A 22,977-nucleotide genomic window follows, 5' to 3' on the forward strand; every position below is an offset into this window, starting at 1 on the left:
GAGCTGGGTTATTGTTTTCATGGACGATAACATGATTTTTTTATTATTATGGCTTTAATAGGTTTATTATTATGGGTTTAATTTTTTATTATTATGGGTTTAAAAGATTGCCAAGCTCCTCAATTGTGTCAAATAGCAAATCAAGTGTGGGTGGGAGTGCTAAATGGGATTTTGTATTTATTTTTCAGGGAGGTTGCTGCTTGTGCTCTCAGGGCAAAATTAACATCTCCCAGCTGCAGTAAGAGGCCACAGATATTTGAAACGTTTCTGACTTCTTGGTATTTATTTAAAAAATATTTTAAGGAGGGAAAAATCAGGCATCCATAAAAGTTTGGATTTTTTTTTCCTTCCCTATATTTCAGAAAGGCTTTTCCTCTCTTTCATTTCTTTTTGCCTGCTTTTACAGAGTCTTTCATTTCCCTGTTTCATTCCTTACGTGCTCTAAGCAAAGGAAAAGATTAGAAGGTACCAATAGCTTTGAAAGATTTCTGTCAGCTGGACTCAAAATAATGTCAAAAGAAGTCAGGCAACAAGGAAATACTTCTGTCCTCTCAGTGTTGTCAGCAGTTTTGCACACGCTTGTCTCTTGCTTCAGGCAGTTAGAGTGATAAATCATGCTCCTAAACATACATGGCATTGCTGTATGCCCGTTACAGATAGTCCCAATCCTCCCTTGCAGCCCAAAGACCTAGAGGAGTTCATTTCTGCAGGACTTCCTACAAAACTGACATTTAAATTACATTATTCATAGAAAAAAAAAAAAATCCTTTTACAGACTTGCAGGATTAGAGGGCTGGAGGTTTTGTACAAGGTTCACAGAAGACATGATATAATGCTTTTATTCTGTGCTCGTGCTCAACCGAAAGCATACAAGAGGCTTTTTAACTTACTTGATTCTGCTACACAATTTCTGACATGCCACAAAACTTAACGTTACGCTGCAAGAAGGGGCAGAGGCTTAGTTACAATGTGCAATAAATCTTAAATGTTCTGAATTATTGGCCTGCAAAAAAAATGACTTGATGAGTAAAGATGATATAAAGAACGCAGAATAAAATTGGACATTGTAATATTAGGGGGGAAATTCAGTGATCTCTCGCTGTCTGGGGCAGTTCAATTGGGTGTAGCTGGTCTGAAAAATTGGAGAGGCAAAAATGAAACTCGGAGGCAGCACCCTCGAATTTTGGCTACCTCAAAATTTCAAGGCAACTCTTACTTCTTTAAGAGAACAAACCAATGCCCCCCACACACATGCTTTTGAAAACCACTACAGGTTTTGTGTATATCCTCCAGGAACTTCTCAAAAGAAGAAGTACCTTAGTGAACTCCGGAGTCATTACCAGCTTATCATTTTTCTCATAACTGCACTTGGAGTAATTTGTCAGGCTAAAGGCAGCACACGGTAAATTTTCATATACTGACATATTTGAGCCATTACACAAGATGGGAAAACCTTTGATAATTACTTTCCTCATCAATGCTAATTCCAGTGCATCTGGAGGGTTAGTCTGGAAACCCATTAAATGTGACTCTAAATAAAACTACACAGTAAGAACAGTTACATGCTACAAGCAAATATAAATTAAAATAAATGAAAATCGGAAAGCTCATGGCTGCAAAAACACGATTTAATGGACTGGTAAACCTACAAAAGTTAATCACATTGTAACACCCAAAAATAGACAAGCTTTCTTTAGTCTGGCATGCAACCAAATTCCAAATTGAGAGACTCGCACTGCCTGTTTTTACTTGAAAGATGATTAGAAATTTTGCTTTTCTGACAAGTATGCTCTTTAGCAATTATATGATCAAGCAATTCGGAGAATAATCCAATGAATATACATACTAGCAAAAATAAAACCCAAAGGTTTCTAAATCACCGATGAAATATATTTATATTGTTTGAAATCTCCACATTTAGCTGGGCTCCCAAACATTTCTCTAATACATTAATCCATTTTTAAGCTATTTTTGTCATTTCTCTAGACTGCTGGCTCTCTTCATAAACCCATCCAATTGGAGAACATTAGAATTAGAGACAGAACTGGAACATAATAGCCAACATTTGGATTTGAAATGAATTATCTTACTGGTCAGACTCAAAACACTCTCGGTTGTGTTCTGTTGTCTTCTCTTGTTCACCAAAGAATACTTAAAGGAAATTAGTTTTAGAATCATAGAATCATAGAATGGTTTGGGTTGGAAGGACCTTAAAGACCATCTAGTTCCAACCCCCCTGCCACAGGCAGGGACACCTTCCACCAGACCAGGTTGCTCCAAGCCCCATCCAACCTGGCCTTGAACACTGCCAGGGAGGGGGCAGCCACAGCTTCTCTGGGCAACCTGGGCCAGGGTCTCACTTATATCAATTACAGATATCAAGGCCACAAGGTCTGAATGTTAGAAGAAAGTTAGACATCTGACATGTATCACAAGAAAACTCCTCAACTTCTCCTTCTACCAGGCAGTCTTCAAAAAAGGAATCACTAATCCAGACAACTGTTCAAGTCACAGCAGAACATCCATAACGAGAGACTGCAGTCAAAGTTAGCAGGCCCAGCATGAAGCATTCTAATTTGTAAGCTCAGGAAGACCATAATTTCTTACCCCAGTGACAGAAATCTGAACAGCCCAATCTAAACAAACAGAATCAGCCATCAAAATACTAAATGGGCATGTGTTAGAGACATGAAACCACTGCTTCAGAAGATTTAGTATGGCATCAGGCTGGAATAGATGAAAGGGCTTAAACCCACACTGGGGTGCAGGTTGTCAGGCAGACAAAACCAAGAATGCCTTTCATACAAAAGTCCCTGGACTCTCAATGATCAACTGCCGTGAACATGAAAGTGGTTGAAATGCTTCTCTCATTACAAGTATCAAAATCTCCGCTGCATTAAAGCACAAATGTTGTTACTCTGAAGACAAATGTGTAAATTAATGCATAAATATAATATTGGAAACAGGAAAGACAGGAGCGCAGCTTTTGAAATCCATTTTGTTTTAAAAGTCGTCCCATTTACCACGTTAGGGGTGGCAAGGAGCTTTTTAAACCTACTTGATCTGTCTCTCAAGCTCACCTAAGGTCAAGGAACTGCTGTAAAGCAGATGGAGCGTTGCTGCAGCCGCATGCTGCAAAACACCCTCCAGGAATCACACAACCCCCCAGGGGTGTCGGCAGAAAAAAGCTAATCCTGCCTAGCACTGCTGGCCTACGATGGAAAAAAACTGCACAAGTCTACAACGGCCTCTACTTCTTCTCATGCTACAGGTTTGGACTTGAAACCGTGACATGTATCTTGTTTTAAGAGGAATTTGCTTGTTAATAAACAGGTGAAAATCCAACTAGAAGCACATGGGATGATGACATTGACTTCAGCACCAGCTGTCATTTCATTTCTTCTCACCAACTAAGCAGAGATGCAGCCTTTAATAATTATGATGATAGCTAATTATAAAATCTGAGATACTACAAGGGGAAAGAAAGATAAAATCAAGTTAAAATATATAGTGGACACTACTCATAGAAGTTATCATTTCCTGCATTTCTCATCCTTCTTACTTATCCCTTTCCAGGTCAGAAAGAAGATATTCCCCAAGACTTATCATTTTGAGGGAAGCAAGGAGCATACAATCTAGCTTAAACCAAAAGTAAATCCCAGCACCTCTTCTCACTACAAGAAGGACCCTGAGGTGCTGGAGCGAGTCCAGAGAAGGGCAATGAAGCGGGTGAAGGGTCTGGAGCACAAGTGTGATGAGGAGCGGCTGAGGGACCTGGGGGTGTTTAGTTTGCAGAAGAGGAGGCTGAGGGGAGACCTTCTCGCTCTCTACAACTGCCTGAAAAGGAGGGTGTAGCGAGGGGGGCATCGGTCTCTTCTCCCAGGTAACCAGCGATAGGACAAGAGGAAATGGCCTCAAGTTACACCAGGGGAGGTTCAGGCTGGATCTTAGGAAGAATTTCTTCTCTGAAAGAGTCATTAGGCATTGGAAGGGGCTGCCCAGGGAGGTGGTGGAGTCACCATCTCTGGAGGCGTTCAAAAAAACGTCTAGATGTGGCGCTTCAGGACATGGTTTAGCGGGCATGGTGGCATTGAGAAGATGGTTGGACTTGATGATCTTTTAGGTCTTTTCCAACCTTAACAATTCTATGATTCTGTACACGACTTTAAGCAGCGTTCAGCCAAGCAGACGTGAGTGTGCCCTATCGTGCGCATGTAAAAGATTAAAGGCAGACTCTGGGGATTGCAGTGATTCAGAGAAGCTACAATTCTTCCACCTTCCTCAGGTATTAGGGCTGACAAAACTGATGCGGGCTGGGCAAGAAGCGAGAATGAAAGCACTTGCAACAGGACTTGAGCACATCCATGTCCTGTTGGAAAGACTCTCCCCTCAGCACATCTTGTCTGACATGAATTTATGAAAGTCCTTATGTCACCAGCATCTCTGTGAGGATCTTAAGGCAGACAGTGCTGAAAGCCTTACTAAAGGCCTCTCTAACCTACCATGTAGACAACTTTCTCAGTAAGCATGCAAGGAAATGATACCACAAAGGTCCTGTCGAAGTGACCTTGTCATCCAATCGCTTATAAGAAACCACGTGGAAGTCAGAGAAACGAGCACAAACAGGAGCTCAAAAATATCAGTTTATGAGCTCTTTCGCACTGGAAAGTCACTCCTCATTCCTACACACACAGACACAGCAGTACTCATACCACTAAATGGCAACAGATATATTAGTGATACAGACCCACACATTGCTACCAAATACAGAAGTCTGAATTTCCTCTGGTCATCATCCATCTGCCACGTTATGATTCTCCAATTTCAGATTCTGATTAATTTTTAATGGAGTCTGACTTTAAAATCCCAGCTGCTCGTATTGTTTATACATATATTAGATGAATTCGACATATGTTGTTAGGTAATGTATTATGCAGTGAGCAGTAGTCACGGACTCACTCTGGGTATTTGAGATTTACTTCAGACATTGTGATTTTACTCTTCCCCAAAGCCTTAATTCCTTTCCCTCATGGACTGTCCTCTCCTGCCAACAAATCTCCCTTTTTTCTGCTCATGTCCTTCTTCCTCCACCTCTGATTTTCCTACAAGTTGTCTAAAGGTACAGGAGACCTGAGAATTTAATTTCAGGAGCTGGTATTTTTAATACAGGTAAGGTGTAGTCTACAGTGCAGGCTGTGGGAAATCATACCCTGTTCTGTGAGCCTTGATGCAGAAAACATGACAATGGTGATTTAGGTCAAGTGAGATTCCTTTGTAGACTGTTTACAACAAAATCTTGTCCTGTAATACCTCATCAGCATTTGATGCAGTTTTCCTGTACACAGAAACACAAAATCACGTAGTTGTAAGGGATCTCCAGAGGTCACTTAGTCCAACACATTAAGCCTTACTGACATCTGTGAAATTTAAACTGGGCTTTACATCATGAGACTTGCAGGATTTACCACCTTATGAATAAAACCAGAAGCTTTTAACAATTCACTGTTATTCACAGACAGAAAGCTCTGCTAGGAAATTGGCATCTTAATTACATTTAATTGGCATTCAAAAGTGATAGTTTGCTTCTTTACACATTTAAAACATCTTTATACCATTAAAAAACATGTCTAGAATCAGCAGACTGGTGCCATATAGGCTGTCTATGTCTCACTTGCTTGCCTTATAGTTTTGCCTTGCTTTGTTCTGCAGTGGACAGATGCTGTTGGATACATACCACAGGTATGAATTTACACTTATTACATAAATAGAAAAGCAAAATATTTCCATTGTACAGTACAATCAAAGAAAGGCCTCCAAAGCTCGCTCTTCCAACAGGTAGAACAGCTCCACCCTAAAGAGCAACTCACTTTCTTTAAGCATTTCTTATTTAAAAAAAAGCAGCAGATGACAGAGGTATTACGCACACTCTCTGCAAACCGCTTTCATTATTGGAGCTTATTTATACTGTCTGCATTTTAGGGAAGATCTAAGGTCCAGTGATAACCTGAGCATCTGATTAGGGGTTGGTTTGCCCACTGCCATGTAATTCTTTATCCATATTTTCCTTCTCATTTCCTTTCATGTCCCTATACTCCCTTGATACCAACATGTTCATGTTGGAGATTTCAAACAGTGCCGATCAGTGACATAAAAATACAGCTACAACAAAAAAACGATGGGTGTGTGTGAAAGAATCTGGGTAAATATGAAAAACAGATGAATAAAAACTTCAGTCAAGTGATTTGTTTCCTCTCTGGGCCCCATCAGGTCAATAGCTTCTTATTTAACCACAGACTGCATTTTTAAGGTCTGTAACAAACTAGTCAGGACTGTCTTTTGCTGCACAAGAACATGAACCTGTTTGGAGATTTTGCAGTTCATACACTGACCCCCAACTAAATTTCATTCCACTTTTTTACCTCCTATGCACCTGGTATTGATAAACAGTGCACTGTACGATGCAAATCATTCAGATGCCCTATCTTCAGCAGGACCTCAGCTGGTTTAGGCTGCAATAGACAATAAGGTGCCTGAATTTCATTGTCAAGTTTCCCATTTGAAGCTTTTGTTTCCTGTTGGTCCTTTGCAGAGTTCTTTCTTTCAGCAATTCTCCTCCTGTCTTACTGGGGGATCCCCATGATCAGACATGAAAGAACAGCAGGGAATCTAATACACCTCCGACTGCCCCAATTTAGACAACACTGTGTAAAATAAAAGGGATTTGAAATACATCCGCTACACTTTCAGACTTATCCTTTCTAGCTTTTGTTCTTTTAATCTTCAGTGTGCTCTCCTCAAATCCTCACAGGCAGCACTCCTGTGCTGGTGCCTTCAGGAACTCCAGCTGGCAAAGAACCATGGAAGTGGAGGAGAGTGAGAGCCCTTTGGAGTGGGAATAGCACCTCCCTGCCCGTAAACAAGCCCTCCCCTCTTCGACAGCAACTCTTTCATTGCCCTTGTTCCACATCTCCTTGGGAAACAATTTCCCAAACGCTACCTAAGCCCTTATGGGAATCCCTTTTTAAGTCCAACTTTCCCACAGTAGAGCATGGAAATCTCTTGTCTGTGGCAGGAGCTGTTCATGGGAGTGTTTGAGCTAATTATTTCGTATCTTCAATTGCTTATAACCTTACCTGTATTAGGGGAGAGGGAACAAAAGGAGGGTGTGAATGGGATTCATCATGTGTTTAGAACAGATGAGCAGGCAAGAGACATGAAGTTTTGCAATCCCAGGAGAGGAAAGAAAGAGAAAGTCAAGAATGGGAAAAACATTTCAATAGCTGTTCACATCAGCATGTTCACATCTAGACTATTTCTAACCTTTTAATAGAGGTACTGATAACTTTGTTACAGCTCCACCTTTCTACTTATTGACATCATAGAATATATCCCCAGACTTACCAGCACTACTATCATGTCAACTGGCAATTGTAAAAACAAAATTTAAAAAATAAATAATAATAATAGCAGCTGTTGCTAATAATTGAACTGTATAATAATTGATTTTGGTGGATGCTGCAAGAATAAAATAATGGATTTCACTATAAAATACATTAAAATAGTAAGCTGATCAGAAACAAAATAAATTTGGTTGGGAGGGACCTCTGGAGGTTTGGTCAATCCTTCAGCATCCAGGTCATTGCTTATGTTTGATTTCCTTAAGCAGCCCATAACTTCATCTTCTCCTGTGGGTAGTGCTTTCCTCCCCCAGACTGACACTGGGCTCAGGCAGCTGATGATCCCCATACCAAACCTTAACAATAAGAAAAACCTGAGGCATCAAAGTAGTTGAGCACCCTTTCCATTTCCTTCGTCACTAGGTCCTCTGCCTCACGAGCACCAGGGCCCATATCTTCTTGGGTCTTCAGATAAAAATCTCTTGCTGTATTTTTCCCCATGCAAAATGAGAAGCCAACATTCCAAAGGGAAAGGGACACCACAAAACCTGTGTGTATATTTATTTTCAATCATCTATATCACTGCTTACTCTGGTGGACTTCAGGTTTCTGTTTGCAGGGAATATAGTAAAAACGCATCCTGAAAAGTACACTTGCCAGTCAGGGGCTTGATTCTTGGCAGTGAAAACACATGACACAACAAGGACTATCTTCTTTTACCAGGCTATTCTCATCTAAAACAGGCCTTTACGTTGTAACCACGTTACAGCTTCTGTACAAAGTGTATTCCCATAGAAACCCCTCCCATACCTCCTGTGATTCTAATGTACTGTGAAGCACAACAACCTGACAGAAGCTATTTCAGTTTTTAAAGAAGAATATCCTCAAACAACATAACTACACCTAAATGCTCATCATCCTTATTTCAATGATCTCACTGAAGCCAGAAAAAAATTCCCCATGCCCAGATCTCTCTTTCCTATACTATTTACTTGGATTTGTGAATAAGAAACAGTAGAAACTACATCCAGTATCTGTGCTGTAAAGAGAAAGCTTTTTCCATCCAGAGACTGGGAATTAGGACTGGTGATAAACACGACAATAAATGATATAACCAGTTTCTGTCATTGCACAATAAGCTATCACAAGTCTTCATTAAATATTTCCATTTCAACACAACTTAAAAATTATATTAATTTATAAGACAGAAGTTCTGTTGCAATAACTTCTTTTATTTTATAGTTCCATCTAAGCTAAAAATAAACCCAGTCTAGCGTTTGAGAGGGTTATTGCACCCTGAGGGCACCCAGCAAAACACAAAATGGATTTTAAAGATATTTGGTACTGATTTGAAACATCATGTCTGTACATTTCAGGATGCAAAATGAAAAACGACCACATAAGATGAACACGATGACAAAAACCAAAGCAATATCTTACCGATTTATGGAAACTGATTTAATTGCAGGGATCCTAATTTCTGTATGGCCAAGGCTTCAAGACAGCCTTTGACATGGCTGATATTTCAGGCTAGCATAACAAAATTAAGCTTTAGGAAAACTGTAATCTTCCTCAATGCTGACAAAAGTTATTTCCCTTGAAAACTACACCTGAGCGTGGACAGCTTCAGAGTAGTACCCACCTTTAATGATACCAGGTTACACAGCAAGAAGAGCATAGACACATGTAGAACCGCTTCAGTGTAAGTGCAAAGGAAACTGTACTGAAGAAGCCCACAAAACCTGAAGTATACCTTGATTTAAATCAAACTTTGTGAATAAGTAATGAAAACGGAAGGAATCGCAAAGCTATCCCAAAGAAGCATCTTTTTTAATTTACAGATACCAGGAAACAACTGAAGTTCACTCAAAAAGAACACAAAATTAACAAGAAAGATGGCAGACAAGAAATATCGATGGCTGTCTTACTAAATAATATAAATTTGGAAAGAAACACAGTTAGTATGGTTATATGCTACCCAGTATGGTTCCCATGCTACCCAAAACGTCCCATTCTTTCTGAAGGTACTGGTAACACAGCAGTTGAGGAGCTCCCATTTTCTACTGATACAGTTGCTACTGGAAAGAAAGGCAGATTTTTCACCTAAATTCCTGAAAAAACATGCTTCCAAATCCACCTTTTACCTACAGCTCGTATTGCATCCAACCTCTGTGCTAACCCATCACTGAAAGAGATATGAAACATTATGTTCAACTACTGGTTCCAAAAAAAACCAACTCAGACTTTCTTCTTTCACCTGATGGTGAAAAGAAGTCAGGAAAACTGACTTTGTCAAAAAAAAGGGATGTCTGTTTCAAGTGACTCAATCTGCACTCGGTAGTCCAGAAGACCTCTGTATGTTATAAAAATTTACACAGCTTCACATCACTCACATTAACAATACCCCAAGCACAATCTATTTTTATGACAGGTAATCAATTATTTCAGTCAACAGCTTAACTGTTTTGCCCCTTAATGGCCTTAAAATATTCTACATGCGTGACAATGTGTCACCTGTTCAGTGTGTTAGAAAAAGCAATCAATAAGAGTATAAAAACGTGGTGATAATGTTGTAACACTGTAAATCTGTTATAAGCAAGCTTTTACAGTGGTGTGTGTCTTCAAAAACATATTTTCAATGTGCTAGTTTTAAATTCAAAAGCCTTTTCAGCTATTAAGAGTAAAGAAGAAAATCAGTTCTGTATTTTAAAGTCCAATAGATGACTTTGTTAACATAAATGCATCTGACAATAGTTTGCATTTAAACCTAAGACATTTGATGGGAGTTTGTCTAAGCTACAATTATTTCGTGCTCTTTCCTAACAGTCTGTACAGTTTGGGTAATAAAACAAACAATTTAACTCTGCACGGTTGATAACTTACCCTTACTTGACCAACAAAAGCATTGGCTTCCTCTTCCTGCACAGACAGGTTTTTAGGTAGAAACATATCAAAAACTGGTCCGTTGTCATTTACATCCGTCACCACTATATTAACAGTAGCAGTTGAGGTCTACAGAGAGAGAGAACATTATGAAGAAATTATCTTTATTTTACAATTTCACAGTTGACAACTGATCTATAACCTTACTGATATGTAAGTATCCAGTACAGAATCACAGGGAAACAGATTATCAATTTTTTTCGCATGTTTTTGTGAAACAGGAAGCACTTTCCATTTGAAGAGTTTATTTTTACCTTTCTTTTCATATAAGACAAAACAGGCTCAAGACTGAATAATATATTAAGATGCGCGAAGGACATCAGATATCTTTTTTCTTTTATGGTATTTTAAGGATTTAAGGATCTTCCACTCTGGGGAAAAAAGCTAGAAATATCAAAATTTGCCAGAACTACAAATTTAGAAAGAAATTACTGATTTTACTAATCAAAATATGTTACTGTGATGATTAGCTTAGATGACGAGTCAGCCTCTTAGCTGGCACCATCAGCTCCATGGTGAGCTCAGCTGGCCTTGGCTCAGAGATCTCTCTATCATCCTTCACCCACCACATCACACTGATGTGCTATTAAGCATTAGCACATCAACTTCAACACACAGAGAGGTGCCTGGTGGGAACAGCATAATTAACTATATTTAACACACATAAAATTTCAACAAAACATGTCTATGCTCCCTACTGAAATTTTCTGTCCAAATCAGAGCAATTGGAGAGTGAAACACTTTGTCTGCAGATCTTCACAGCTTGAGTCAGATCCCTTTTCACCGGTCCTGTACGCCGAGTGTTTCAGGCACAAAACATCGTAATATTGTAATTAATACATTATTGTATTTTAAATCAATTCAACAAATGCTAACACCTTTGCTATCAGAAACACTTTTATTCCATTCATTCAAACCAAGCACAGCAGCAAGTACCACTGGGAACTGTGGCTTCAGGTTTATCACAGTTGAGGATCATAAGAGAACCAGATACATCAGCTAACACCAGCTACCTTATGCAGGTAGTGATCTCAGAGCACGCCTAAGCATCGGCATCTCTTAACTTATCTCCTTCTCAGGTTTAACAGTTTTGCATTGAGGTGAAACACCTCAGCTTGAGCTTCATGAATTTAAAGATTGTGGCAAGAGCAACCAAACCATGTCCTTGCTTTATACCCTATAAATATAACTACAGAAGAGCTGAGGCTAATGATGCAAGTTGCTGTGGCCTGTGACATGGGTTGTAAAGAGAAGGAGTGAACAATACTCTCCATCCACCAGAGAAAAGAGCAGCACTACCAGGCAAAAACTTCCAGGTAAGGAAGATAGAAATGATACACCAGGAAAGGCTTTCATTGCAAGAACAGAGCAGCACAGGCACAGACAGTGCAGGGAGGATAGAGCATCTTCCCTAGGAGCAAGACACACTAGTATCTGTCATCCCTGGAGGTGTTTAAAAGCCATGTAGATGTGGTGCTGAGGGACATGGGTTAGTGGTGGGTTTGGCAGTGCTGGGTTAACGGTTGGACTCGATGGTCTTAAAGGTCTTTTCCAACCAAAATGATTCTCTGGTTCTATGACTGATAGTAAACTGATGCTGACGTAGAGCAGTGGATGGGCAGGCTAACCTGATATTATAACACGGCGTCATTAGTCTAGGAAGGCTTCCTTCAGTGTTTTACTTCGTTCATACACAAAGAAAATAACATTATCTTATTTTATAAATACATCCTGTTAGACAAGTAACTAAGGGAGATGCTAGAAAGAAACACGTGGGAAGTTTAACACAGATGCCTTATTGCCACAGATCGCTAACGCTGGTTGTCCAGGCTCTTTTGTGCTGTTCCCCCAGTGACAGTAACATTTGTCATGATGTCTGTGCTGCAGCCACAGCTGCTGTGAAGTGCAGTGTAAAATCAAACACACTGTACACGAAATCAGCTTTCCTGTGTGTCTCTAGATGCTTTCTGATACTGAGCTACGTCACGTCAAGCTACATTGGGGGAAATGTATATGACGTTATAGTCACAGCAACTACACAGTGCAGATGTAACCCCTGAAAAAGCCCCTTCCTTTAGGCACAAGACTGACCAACCTGTTAGAAAACGGCACCTCACATGTTTCATAAACAAACCTGTAACCATCCTCCCTTAAAAAAACAACAAAAAAAGGCTGAATGGAAACCTGCATCTTTGCATGCCTTCTCTGACACATGTTCTGCTGCAGTACCTCCCACGTAACAAACTTCAAGCAGTTCTACAACCTCACAGCTCCCCGCAGTAACTGCCCAAAATAAATACAGAATATTGTCTAATTTTTATTAAGGGGTAAGCTCCCTGTATCTACCACATGGGAAAAGCACTTGCAAAGGACCACTAATGTACTTAACAGCTACTTACTATCTTAATAGCACTTGGTCATGCTTTCATTGCTGCGTCACCAGTTCAATCTGATAACTTACTCTCTGTAGGAGAGATCCTGTAACAGGTCAACCTCCTTCACCTTCCAAATCCTGCGACTTGGCAAGCAGCCCAGCCACTGGTATTGCAGTCAGCTGCCTCTTAAATACTTAAACAGTAAAGAATACAGAATATTTTGAAACAAACAAATAAAAAGATGCTTTCAGGCGGGCTTCTTATATTTGCTTACGCTCAGTTATTTGCTAATTGTTTCTGAAACTGCCATTCCCACATTCAGTTTGTATAAGGAAGATGTACTTCACAATTTATGCATCATTGTCAACACAAAACCCGCTCCGGAATCTTTGCTCTGACGTGCAACGCACACTGAATGTAAATCAATCTTCCAGAGCTAACTTGATTCCACAGAATACAGGGTAATAAAAACTCTTAGATTTAATAAACTGAAAGAAATACAGCATAAAAAAGAATGGCTTAGGACAGTGAGTACTTTTCATTTTGAAAATGTTTCTCTTCCATTCAAGAGAATTTTAATGGGATGTGTCCTGTAACCTGCGGCGTGTTTGCTCCTGATGCCGCTGAATCAACCCACAGCAGCTCTCAGAACAGCCGCCAGAACACGCCTTTGCATCTTACAACTCCTGAACCAAGCGCTCAACGTAAAACCCCCGTTTGTGAATTACTCACAGGTCTGACTTCTGTACATAGGTGCATGCCAGTGGGGCGGGGCTCACATACTTATTTTAGATAAATGTAGAAATGCATCATGAGAATCTCTTATGAGCACTTCTCCTAAATGACAGTGTTTTTCTAAACCCAAGCAACTCTGCTCTGGAAGCACACTATTAACAACGTGACCCTGCAGCCATACTTTTATGTCTTGAACCAAAAAGGGAACTTCCCTCAAGCCTTCTTGAAAGTCAGTCTTTATAATACTATTAGAAACACAGAGTGTACTGAAACACTGGAATAAGTCTAGAAGGGGCCATCTGAAGAAGTACCAAAGGAGACTGAGGTTTCACCTAAGAGGAGACAGTGGAGGCAGCAGGGAAGGCTGAGCTCTGCTTAATGCAACCTGGATTTCAAGATGAATTTTAAGAACCTTTTTAATATACTTATCAATGATATAGAGGAGGTAACAAAGCACACTCTTGTCAAGTTTGCAGGCGACATCAAACCGTGGGTACCAGTCAACACGCAGGAGGGCAGGGCTGCCGTTCAGAAGGACCTCAGCGTGCTGAGAAAGGGGCCAACAGGAACCCTGTGACATTCAGCAAGGACATGTGCCCAGTCCTGCCTCTGGGAAGGACAAATCCCTCGCAGGGGCTTGGGCTGGGGCCTGCCCAGCCCGGAGCAGCTCTGCGGGAAAGGCCTGTGTGTGTCAGCACTCTAGATACTGAGGGTGAGGAGAGAAAAGGAGTGTAACTGCAACAAGAGAGGTTCAGACTGGACATAAGGAATAGCTTCCTTCCATGAGGACAAAAATGAGAGCATTTCAGCACAATGAAGCACAAGTGGTTTCTATACGCTGTGCTCCAGCTTGTCTTCATGCTGTAGACAGGTACTGGGAACCTGTTCTCAGCACTCCCTGGATAAGAACATAAAGAATCAAGTTTTTGATGCCTTTATATCATTAGATGGGGGTTACCTGAAAACACAATAAATCACCTACCAGCCTGACTTGTGCCTATGAAGGGTGAGAGCTTTCTTGAGTTATTCTGTAACGTAAGGTAGGACTTGTCATTGGTGCTGAGGGATTCCGGGTCAGACTAAACCCCCAGACTAACAAGAACTGGAAAAATTGAAGAGTTTTTGCTTAGCTTAGTTTTGCAAGGAAAAAAGAAAGTTTGCGGGGATTTTATAAGGGAGAGAGGGAGGTAGGAGAAGAGACATTTGGAGTTGTTTCCCAGGTCTTCTGTTATCTCAGAATTTTAGTATTTTTCAAATTGATGGCAATCTTAAGCGTCTTATCTGCCAGCCAACACAGCCACACAGGATAGTGCTCCACTTGTTATCGAGTCTCAAGTCATACTTAAACTTTCACTTGTGAAATAAAAAAGCAGTATTTTTGCAAAGGAATTATATTTTATTGAGATGCCAAACAGGAAAACTATCTTATAAAATTAAGTTTTCTGGTCTTCCTGAACTTCCAAGGGTACTACAATAAGATCCTGTAGTAAGACCAACATTTCAAATACATCCTCATTTTCGCATGAGTCACAATTTAGCAAACTATCAGAAGTGGCTGGATTCAGAGGCAGGATCACCAACAGGAGCATTCAAAACAAGCTCTGGGTTAACAGCAATGCCTCTGGGATCTCTTCCTTTAAATCAGTTAACAACAAACTCCAAAACTGAGAAAGAACATGGGAATACTCAAAAATCTTGCTATTTCATCTGAATACAGCAAACATTTGTTGTCCCACTGATGGAGCAATGCCAACCTTTTACACGAAGCTGTAGTCAGTTGGTTATTTTTATTTCTTTGAGCAGCAGTTCTGCCATTAACATCAGAAACTGCTATAATCAAAGATTATTAAATAAAAATCAACATTTTTATACCCCCATTAGATGGCTCCAAAGATTTGCTTAAGCTCTCTGCAAGCCACAGCTTAAGACCGACGTGCTACTCTGAAATAGCCTTTATTAGACAACTGGAATAAATTACAGCGGCTTATTCAGAACCGCAGCACGGAGCAGTATTGGTAACACCATGATCATCCGTCCTGTGGATAATGGAAAAACTCACCAGCAACACTAAAATCACATTGACTAAATAATCATTGCTTAGAAGTTACGGTCAGGGCTAGCCATAACCTCTTTACAGCCTGCCACTGGCACAGAAAATCACAAAGCAAGCAGAGCGTGGGTCATACCCTTTCTTACAGCAGCCAGGTAAGTATTTGGCACACGAGTCGACAGGTAAGAAGGACCCCAGGTGGTGAATGCATGCTTTGGGGAGAGAAAGTGCACTGCAGAGGGAACAAAAGTAAACACACTGAGAAAGGGTCACTCTATTTTGTGTGAAGCTCAGTTTCTTGCACTGTTAGAAAAGCCTATCAATTCTTATCACCATCCTCAACTGCAGGTAGCAGCGGCTGTCTGAGATCGCTCCCACTGTCACATGAACTGCACTTCATTTTCTATGTCACTAGCTTGAATTCTTCCGCCAAGGAAACCTCCAGCATACAGACAGAGAGGTGGTGATGCTTTTAACTCTGTCACAACTCATCCCATCAACATTTTAGCTGAGTAATGAAGAGCATGAGGAGCTCGAAAAGTAACTATTGCCTTTGACTGTCAAAGCAGCAAAAGTTGTATTTAATTAGAAGTTCCAGTTAGGTGCCTATTTACTTCTGCAAAGCCAGCTTTCTTGTCTCGTGGCGGGGGAAGACAGCTGTATTGCACATCTCATAGCCTCAAAATGAAAAAAAATATTTAATTTCTCTTCATTCATCTGTTCTCCTACTTCAAGTGCTGTGACATATATCTAGAACCTATGTCCCAGCTCCCTACAACATCACTGTCCTCTTTGGGTGGCTCTACTCCGTACCACTGTAAGGTGACCTGCATATGGCAGAGGAAAATGAAGTCAATGCTCAGAATTACCAGCAGCGTGAAGCAGGTTTTGAAAAGCCCGAGGAAAATGAATAGAGAAAAAGATGGTGTTTGAAGAAAAGATGTTTGAAGAAAACCAGTTGCAGCTAGAACTTTTAATTTGCCCCCTTGATTGTATACATACTATTTTGTTCATGACATGCTTCAGGATGAAAGCAAATCGCTTCAGAAATTTCTTAAGGAATTATGAAAAGTTGCAGTGTTTTGTAGAGGATCCTAAAAGAGACACTAAACCAGCACGCTCTCACGAAACAGAGCTGCTGTGTTGCTAAAGCTCTTGACATATGTTTAATTACCACTAAGAGTCTTTAAACAAATTTGAGTGGGTCCCCAAAGTAATGAGAGAGAGACCTAATTCAGAACTGGGTTTTGTGTATCAACTGACTGGGTTCTCCTCATGCAAACACCAAGATAATACAATAAGGATACGTTTAAAAACTGCTCTGGCTGTTTTAAAACTAGGTATTTCTACAAAAGATTTGTCAAGTGTGGTTTGGAAAGGGGTGTTGAAGCTATTACTGGAAATTCACGCAGGGGAAAAGGTAGTACAGCCTCATATCAGGCATTTCCTATTTATTACTGAGGCAAACCGTGTTTACTTCTCTTTTATAATAAACAGAAGTCAAATAAAATATCAACAGCTGCAGTTTATAGCCTTCTCAGGGCCACTAAAATAGTTCTTACATATATAATTCTTCCCTAAGCAATAAATGTAACATTTACATCCCCTCCGCAAGTATCTTTTGTCCTAAGTATGCCAGGCCCTGATAAATGTTACGGATGATAAATTTGAAGGAAATTTCACTTGTGACTTACTTTATTTGTAGCCTGCCATTTAAATTGAAGCTGGGAATTGATGAGAGCATTCTATGCCTTGGAGAGGAAACATTATTAGCTCTGATGTCAAGCAAGTTTATTCATTTAGATGAAATCCAAGACAAATGCTACCATCTCTAGATACAACTAGTTTGCAAATAATAAGATCTGAGGCAAAGCCCAAGGCCTCATTTGATCAAAAAAGAAACTGTAAATAATGCTTCTGATCTACATATCAGGACTTATCTATATTTAATTCAAGAAAACTACACTGAAGTTATGATATCCAAAATAATAGCTGTTCTTTACCAAACAGGGGAAACAGCTGCTCAGATCTTAAAATACTGTGATAAGGACCAGAATAAAAGAGACATGAACAGGTAAATCGCCACGCTGTCCAAGTTCAGTGCTCCAGGAGAGCGACAGCCTGAAGAGTGATGTTGCTAATGAGAATCTAATAACGATCGGTAATGGAGGATGACAATGAAGTGCCAAAGTCAGAAGAAGTGATGGGTAAATATGCACAACTGGTTATGGCCTTGGTCACTAACCTTTCTGAATGCACAGAAGCTGCATAACACAACAAACAATGTCCACCAGGCCATGGGGAAGGGGCAGCATGTTATTCTTTTCCAGTCTGTTCCTATCAGCAAGACTGCAAGCCTCAGGTGTTTTCAGACCTTGTCTCCTTCCAGTGTAGGGCATGAGAACTTTAAAAGCGGTATCTATCGACCTTCTACACCTCTCCAAGTTATAAAGGTGAAATGGCCAGCTGGACTGCAAAGAAATTCAGGAGAGAGGAGAGACTGAGGCTGAATGGCAAGACAAGGCTGGAGCTTGTCAATAACTACACTAATGAAAAAAGATCAGAAAAAGCCTGGGGAGGAGACAAAGAGAAAAGCTGTGAAACGCACAAAAATAAATCCCCAAAACTAAAACCTCACACAGCCAAAAAGAAAATATAAAAGATGAGAACGTCACTGGGAAAGGAAGAGAAAATCAAGTATGTTCGAGAAACTTCCTTGACAAACGCACGGGACTGATGGGATAGGTGTCCACTGTTGCGCCAGTCACTGGCCATGTAACAGCCAGGGCTCCAGCCCTCTGTGTCTGTTTGTGGAAGAGTATTGATCTGCTGTCCAAGCAGCTGAAAAATATCTCAGTATCACAGCAATGAAACATCACTGTTTCTGTGAGATGAACCAGCAGTATCTGGTAGCTTATATCCCAAGCTAAATAACCCAAATTTAGAACATACTGGGTGCTACACATCACCCAACACAGTTGGAGGCTAACGTACAAAGTAGGCTACATCTGTCACACAGCCTGGCAGAGACAAAGCCGTGGAAAAATGGGTCTGCCTCTAAAGTAAAAGTTCGGGTTCAGTATCTTAATCACAAACGGATAAAGCTGTGGCATCTCTCCCAATGCCTTTATATCATAAACCAAACCTGAGAACTTCACAACAGGTGAGGAACGTGGGCTGCCCTAGCCATCAGCTGCAGCTCTCCCAGCCTTCTTGCACAGGTTAGCTATTTACTTAGAACTGGAGCCTTCACTGCTCTTGTAAGAGCAGAGGTTTCTGCTACCCTGCAAGGGCTGTCTCATGGGCACGCTCAGCTACGGAGGGGTTCAGGGCAAGGAGCTTTAAGAGGTGTGTCCGCCCTTGAGCTCTCTGACTTTGCACATACAGTGCTGGCTGAAAACCAGTCTGCCCAACTTAGTTTTCCAGTCTAACTAGAATTCATGACCGTGGTATTTACTGTCACAACTGTGGTATTACTGTGTGTACACAGTAAGAGTAATGTATACTCAGTGTTACGCTACACGTTACTGTTATTGTGAACTCTGCTGCAAGATCTATTTTAACATAGTTCTGCTTAAGCTTATTTATTTTGGGATACAAAATGCTTCAATAATCCTTGGTGCAGAACTGTTTCTCACCTTAAAATAATTACAGTCATCTTTCAAAAAGGAATTACGATCTGCTCAAAATCTTTTGATTTAAAACTGTGATCAATTATTTATGAGGATTACTTACATCACCCCTTCTCCATTAGCATTTGAGATCAAAGCCTTTATGGGGAATGTTATCCATGCCAATGGAAGCAGACAAGTTGCACGGACATTGGGAGCTTGGGAGTCTCCTAAAGATCGCCTTAACAGAAGAGCTGATGCACGGAGAACGGCCTTCTCTCACAGAAGAGGAAATCTGGCTGGACAAATTCTTCTCGTGCAAACTGAAATTTACAGATCAGCTGAAATTTTTAAGGCTTTCTCATACAAAGTACATAACTTGTCAGGAGAATAGCAGCAGGCAGTGTTTCTCTTTAGTTACAGTTTGCATTGTTGAAAAGAAAATAATCTGAGGAGGAGTTTCTTTAGAGGAGGAAGTACAAATAACTTATCTGTTTATATTGTTCCTTTTCATATATTTAAGAACTATTCCTCCCACTGCACCAACAGATCAAAACAAATGTGCCGCATTAAGGTAGCATTAAAGTTCCACAGTATGAACAGATTCCATTGATTTTATTTTTTCTGGCAATCTTGTTTTACTGATCACAAAAAGGTCGGTTAAGTAGAAGCCTTTTTCAATACAAGGCTTTTTGTACACAAAATCTCTGCTCGAGTGAGTATTTACTGAAAGAGACCTGCGTGCTTTATTCTTGAAAGATAACGGAACTGATGTGGAGCAGATACAGGTAATATTTACAGGAGTAACAAAAAATTTACTGTAATTAATTAATTCCCTGTATGCTATTCAAGTAGTAAATCTTTGTCTAAACTACCTTGATCTAGTGCTCCCTGTTTGCTCTAAGGAATGTAATTAATTCCAGTGTCATGGGAGATAGATGTGCTGAATTATTAACGATCTTCTTCTAAGATGACCGAAATACCCAGGTCTAACTTACATGATGAAACACAGTGCACTGAAATAAGGCTGCTTATGGTTCACTCAGTGGCTGAAATCCCCTCTGGAAACGTTGGTCTGCTCTGAGCAAGAACGAGACAGTAAGGAGGTATATTTAGCTAGATCATAAAGTGACCAAACACTAATTTTCAATTGTTGGTCCTTCTAAGGGCATTATAGTGGCAGAGAGACTACCACGACCTTCTAAGAACACCACACTTCAGCATACTGGAGCCAGGAATATGGTTTTCAGAGTTTCTAAATCCTAAGCCCCACTGATTTAAGCTCCTGTACCGAGTACAGTGCAAACCCATGAACGTTTTAGCCACACTTAAAGGTTAAACGTGGCAGTGTTTCACTTTCATGCATCAGACATCAAAGTGGAATTTGGAATCCAGTGCTGGGTATCCAGAACCACATATAGAGAGGACAAAAAAAGACTTAAAATGTCTTAAAAAATGCCAATTCAATCCCTACATTCGGCACCCAGCTGCTCTGGGCCAGCCCAGACCACCGAGAAAAGAGTTCTCTCTCAGATGCCTTTCTAAGGCTTGCCTGATGGTGCCTCTGTCTCCTCAGGAAACATGGCCCCAAAGCAGTTTTGGGGTCTGCAATGCTAAAATTATTCTGATTTTCTCATGAAGTGTCCATTGCAGAAGAAATGGGCACAGTCAGCGATTAACGGGCAAGATCTTGGATCCATGGCTTTCAGAGAAACCCTCCCAGAGCTATGTCACCTCTGATCTCTCCTGGCCAGTGAATTTCAGACTGAACAGCAGAATTTCAAAAGAGCAGATGGACAACAGCTATTTCTGGACTTCCAAAGTGGCCTGGTGGTTAAGACACACTCTGGCAAACAGGTTAAGTAAACGCTGAGTCTTCTAAGACATACAAGAGTGTCTGAACCCCCATCAGTATTTTCTGGGTATCACAAAGTGAGTGTGATGAGGCACATCAAGGTTGTTGCTCTCCTTCAGCCATACTAAAAAGGAAGGCTGTAGCTGCCTGAGATTGAGAACACTCCCTGGATGGCTGACAATTTTTAAGAATACCTAATTACTAACTCCCAAATGGCTTTGTAAACTAGGCACTGAGCCGCTCTGTTTTGCCAGGCCTTGGGCAGAAACGCGTTTCTGAACTGCTGGGTGAATATTTTCAGGACTAGACATTTGTATTTGGAGGTTTGGATTCTGCTTGAATCACACAACACACAGTAAGACAATACAATGGAGCTTCCTGTTTTATCTATATAAATGAACTGACACATATACACTCATGCAAGCCAAAAATAAATAGCATAGAAGGCTTTTTCTCCTAGCAGAATTCATGTATATTTATTCCTAACTTCTCCCTCTGAAATGCAATGACATGAATTCTTGCCTTGAGATCCCATCCAAACACACCACCATTTGTGAAAACAATTTGAGCTTGATGTAGGTTTTTATTTGCATGTCATTCCTTCTGCCCATCTACAACTAAGCCTCATTACTAGGGAAATAAAAACATTTTCCTGACTACTCAATTAATGCATACTTAATTGTTTGCTGTGTCGTATTGTTAACAGTGACGGGTGGTAGGTCATGTTATTTCAAGGTCAGAGAGAAACCACAAGCCTGTTAACGCTCCAGGTTATAAATCAGAACAACAATAGCCTGGGAAGCACAGCTGAGCATTTCAAACAATCAAGAGCATTATAAGGCATGCAGCAGTGATGAAATGGTGTCAGCCAGGCCACGGCGCTAAATGGAAAGTCGTGTTGCTTGGTGAAGGCATAAGTAGGTCTCTATTAATTTTGATGGAGTAAGCAGTCCCCAAAAGTCAAAAGGTGTCAACACGACTGTCACCAGACAACATTAGGTGGTTAAATAAGCCTTGTGGCTTCCACTACAGAAACCTCAGCTACTTAGTGCCATAGCAACATTGTTAAAAGTCTCTTAAACCCTTTATTAATGACACAGAAAACAGAGCAGGAAAAAAAAATACCATTAAACCACCAAAAATTTAAGGTGTGCAGGACAACAAACTTTTCAAATGCAAAAATGTGTTCAAGAGACTTCATAGATGATGATGGGGAACAGTTAGTTTTGTCTAGAGAACATCAGGGATAAAAAGGAGGGCTGATACTATACTGTATACTGTGTACTAGTCCAACAGCTGCAGGGGGAAAGAGTTTGAGCCCCTAGAAGATCAGGAATCCAGTAACTTGTGGGTTTAGAAAGGTAATCACCACCGTGATTAGGGGAAAGGCACCCGGAGGAAGCGTTGCTCCCCAAGAGACTGGTGCTGGGGCAGCTGTACCGCAAGCCGAAGTGTGATCTGGTGGGAGAAGTTTCCTGCTGCCCCATGTGCTGACCTCCAAACTCCTGGAGACACCAGACATGGAAAGAAAGACCCATTTGGGCATGTCTCCCTGGGCCAAAGGAGACCCTGTCAGGGCTGGAGATTGCAATCAGTGTGTGAACTGGACCCGTGTCAAAGGTAGGAAAGATGAATCTTTCTGGCCCTTTCTGTTTGCTTCAGGTGAGCTGATCCCAGAGACTGCTGACTCAACACTGAAATACAGGCTTCACCCACCTAACGAGCCTCACCTCTCTATGGAGAAAAACTTTCTTAGTTTTAGAAGAACAATGTCGAACCGACAAGAGAGTCATCGCCTTGAGACGGACAACTTTGAAAGCAGAGTGGGATAAATTTCTTTCTGAAAGCTTCAACAATTTCAAAGCATAGCAACATTTCCCATCTGAAGTATTCCATCTAAAATGCAGTGGTTTATACACCATTATTTAAAAATTAAATGAGCTGAAGTTATGCCCCTTTAAAACCTATGTTATAATGGCTAAAAATCTTTGTTCGCAACAGAATTTAGCTG

At 40.6% G+C, this 22,977-nt stretch overlaps 1 protein-coding gene across 4 annotated transcripts in view; it reads right to left on the reverse strand.

Annotated features, from left to right (window-relative positions):
- Positions 1-22,977, reverse strand: part of PCDH15 (protocadherin related 15) — a 358,337-nt gene that overhangs the window by 134,052 nt on the left and 201,308 nt on the right. For all 4 annotated transcript variants that reach the window (XM_068416522.1, XM_068416519.1, XM_068416520.1 and 1 more), the window contains one exon: positions 10,281-10,409. In XM_068416522.1, coding sequence (XP_068272623.1) covers positions 10,281-10,409 — 129 coding nt within the window. The remainder of the gene's footprint in view (positions 1-10,280; positions 10,410-22,977) is intronic.

This window comes from Nyctibius grandis, chromosome 20 (genome assembly GCF_013368605.1).
Source record: "Nyctibius grandis isolate bNycGra1 chromosome 20, bNycGra1.pri, whole genome shotgun sequence".
Taxonomy (NCBI): domain Eukaryota; kingdom Metazoa; phylum Chordata; class Aves; order Nyctibiiformes; family Nyctibiidae; genus Nyctibius; species Nyctibius grandis.